General features: G+C 41.1%; 1 protein-coding gene across 3 annotated transcripts in view; it reads right to left on the bottom strand.

The window, feature by feature from the left end:
• LOC145405226 (uncharacterized) overlaps positions 1–3,084 on the bottom strand; it is a 52,366-nt gene extending 49,282 nt beyond the window's left edge. For all 3 annotated transcript variants that reach the window (XM_080276648.1, XM_080276650.1, XM_080276649.1), the window contains exon 1: positions 2,682–3,084. In XM_080276648.1, the coding sequence (XP_080132774.1) occupies positions 2,682–2,784 (103 nt within the window). In that variant the 5' untranslated portion in view covers positions 2,785–3,084. The remainder of the gene's footprint in view (positions 1–2,681) is intronic.
• Positions 3,085–3,392: the final 308 nt, after the last annotated feature.

The following is a 3,392-nucleotide window of genomic DNA, read 5'->3' as shown; positions in this document are numbered from 1 at the left end:
GGGTGGATGGCAGTGAGGAGTGTCGTTAGGATCATTATGGCACTTTTTACTTAATTTCAGGTTCCTCTTGTTACTTTTTTTTTTTTTTTACAGAAGGGAAGGAAAAACAAATTAAGTAAAAAAAAAAATCCATATACCAGATTACAGGTGTCTTCCGTTCATAAAATATCTAACATTTTCTAAGCTAATGTGTACCAACTTGGCCTCGAAAATTTATTCTAGTTTTAATTTGTCACTGCTGATGTCTTTTTTTATTTCATTTATTGACTACTATACTCTGTTCACTTTAAGCAGGCGTCAAACTGCCATCTTTCCATCAAGCTGAACTCTAGCAGGAGGTTTACACTGATTATGATGCTAGTCACGAATAAGTGCTATGGCAAGGATGCAGGGCCATGGTATTGTCTAATTTTGCCACTGAGCGAGGGAAAATAGGCTGCAAATGGTCGAAAATCTCCGCCTGGCTAAAATTAATGAACTACAGACGATTTTACTAAGTTCAGGAGACTTTCCAAAAGGGAGGGTTTAGATACAGGCTTCATTAAAATCTGCCCTACAAGACGTCTCTCTTAAGCTGAGTAAAATCGTCAGGCGTGGAAGGAATAATGATAATAAGAGGTCACTGTAATGAAGGGGTTTAAGTAGTTCATTCTACAGCCACTTTCCGTATTAGAGACAAATAAATGAAATAACGATGCGTGGATAAAGACAAACTTCATATCCAGGTATTTCACTGGCCAACTAAAGTTTCGCTATGAAGGACTGAACAGTGAAAAAATGAAGAGATAAAGGAACGAGAAAATGGAAGGAAGAAAAAGTAAAAAGAAGGAAGGACTTACGACTGGGAAAACAATGAATGGATAAAGGAATAAAAAAAATGATTATGGAGAGAATGAAGGCATAATAATAAGATACATGAGGCAAGGAACGGGTGCAAAATGACTGAAACCTGAAGTAATCACTCCAGTTACTGAGGAAAACGCGACACTGAAGCGGTGACTTATACATGTATTAGGCTAGTAACTTTTCATGCAATAAAGAGGATGAGTATAGATCATGAGAAAAGGAGGTAAATACAAAAGGACATAAGAATTGAGGATAAGAACAGAAGAACATACAGGATGATGAAGACAGATGAACGTAAGAAAAGATAAGAACAGATGAACATAAGAAAAGAGGATAAGAACAGATGAACATAACAAGAGAGGATAAGTACACAAGAATATAACAAAAGGGAGATAAGTACACTGGGCCGAATGATCTATATGAGGCAGCATGTCCCAGCTTCTACTTCCCTTCTCTCGTAGGCCTAATCCTGTTTCCTTACTTGTCTCGACTGATTTAGAAAAAGAAAAAAAAAAATACATAGTTGCCTGACGAGATAGGCGGCGAAGTTGGGTTAAGGCTGCGTGGAGGACATTATTAATATTTATTTCTTCATTCCTCCATTTATTTTTCTTTTTTTCTTATTTGACACTGGGAATGAAGCTTCGACTTTGCCGGAAGGACACACGTCAGGAGTCAGAGGAGTGGAAAAGAAATGTGTGACAGGAGCGTGTGGAGTTATGTGGTTAGAGAGAGAGAGAGAGAGAGAGAGAGAGAACAGACAGACAGACAGAATGAGGAAGTTCTAATGTACTGCGGACTATGGTGCCCAGGTGGATTTGCAGGAAAGTGTTGGAGGCGCCCTGAGATAATTTGGTCGTGTGGAGGGAGTAGATAACGAGAGACTGACTGAGAGAGTTTTATGTGAGTGCATGGGGTGGAGGAGAGAGGGAAGAGGGAGACCGGGCATAAGATGGAGGGATGAAGGAGAGCATATGAATAGGATTAATGCGAGATATTGAGAGGGCCGCCTGAGAGAAAAGAATAGGGCGACGCGAAATCTATTAGTTCGTGGCCACTTCCTCGGGGATTTAGGAGTCTGGCTATACAGACAGATAGCTTCCCTCGTATACTTTGAGAAGACCACAATGCTGTGTACCGGTGTCATGGTACCTATGTGAATAAGCTCCAGAGGTCCGTGTTTTCCACAAGCACCAACAGATGGAGTTGTTATGTCCAGATCATGTTGTTTGTTTGGGTACTGCTTGCCCACATTTTGTTTGTTTGTTTTTTGGGGGGCTCTTATTTAACACGGTGCATTAGTAACAGCAAAGGTGTGTATAATTATGATGCCAGTGGCCTGATGGAAGAGTAGCCTGTTAAAATCGGCTGCAGCACAGAGTCAATCCCAGTAATAGCTATCCATCTAACACCAGGATTCGAACCTCCGTCATGAAGGATACTGCTTGGGCATCATGACAACCCAGACACACACTGCTGTCACACCAAATGAATAAAAGATCACATGCTCGGCGTAGGACATAGACAGATGAAGAAAGACGGATTGATATACAAACAGATGCACGCGGCAAATTATAGACAGAATCACAAAAATATACATGACAATTGCTTGATAAACAGAGAAAACCAGGAAGCAGGACAGTTAGATAAATATATAAAAATAATATATATATATATATATATATATATATATGTGTGTGTGTGTATATGTGTGTGTGTGTGTGTGTGTGTGTGTGTGTGTGTGTGTGTGTGTGTCTGTGTGTGTGTGTGTGTAATATTCTCTCTAAAAATACTTATGACATTCTAGATACAACACCCATAATGATGTGACTAACCTGGGGGAAGTTCCGGTGAGGGCTGGTTCTCCATCCGACACTCCCCCACCTCCCTCTCGTCTTCCTCGTCATTCTGTGGGCCTTGTTCCTCGTGATCCGACATTGTATTTACGTTACCCCTCGTCTACAAGCTGCTCCTCGTTGTCTGGGATCTTTCTTTTTGTTTCCCACTCCTTGTATCCTTTCGTGCCCCTGTTTCTCTCAGTTCCTTCTTTTTCTTCCTTTGTGTCACAGTTTCTTGCCGTCTTATTTCCGTCCTCCTGCTTTCTCTCTTCTTATTTCATTTTACTGCTTCCTTTTTTCCCTCCTGTTCTAGTTTCCTTCTTCCCTCTTCGTGTTCTCTTCTCTCCTCTTCTTTGTTTTTCTCTGCTGCTTTTTTGTCCAGTTGCTTAACTCCTTCGTTCTCTTCACTCTCTTCTTTTTTCCTTCCTTCTCGCTCTCTATCGTGAATGTCCTCTATCTCAGTTTTCTCTCTTCTTCCTCTTCCTCCTGACCCTCTTTATTCCTTCTCCTCTTGTTTATTTACTGCTTCCTCTCCCTTTCACTTCCTCGATTGCGATCGTGCCTTCCTCTTTCCCTCTTCCTCTTCCTTTACCTACACTTTCACTGCTTCGAATCTTCCTGGTCCCTTCCTTCCTTCCTTCTTTCTCTTTCTTCTCTTCTCCAGTTTCGTTTCTCCTATCTTCCTTTCCTCGTCTTCGTTCTTCTCCT

Source organism: Coenobita brevimanus, chromosome 66 (assembly GCF_032717465.1).
Source record: "Coenobita brevimanus isolate Jiangsu-jjx chromosome 66, ASM3271746v2, whole genome shotgun sequence".
In the NCBI taxonomy this organism is placed as follows: Eukaryota; Metazoa; Arthropoda; class Malacostraca; order Decapoda; family Coenobitidae; genus Coenobita; species Coenobita brevimanus.
This window is presented reverse-complemented; position numbering and strand designations above follow the sequence as displayed.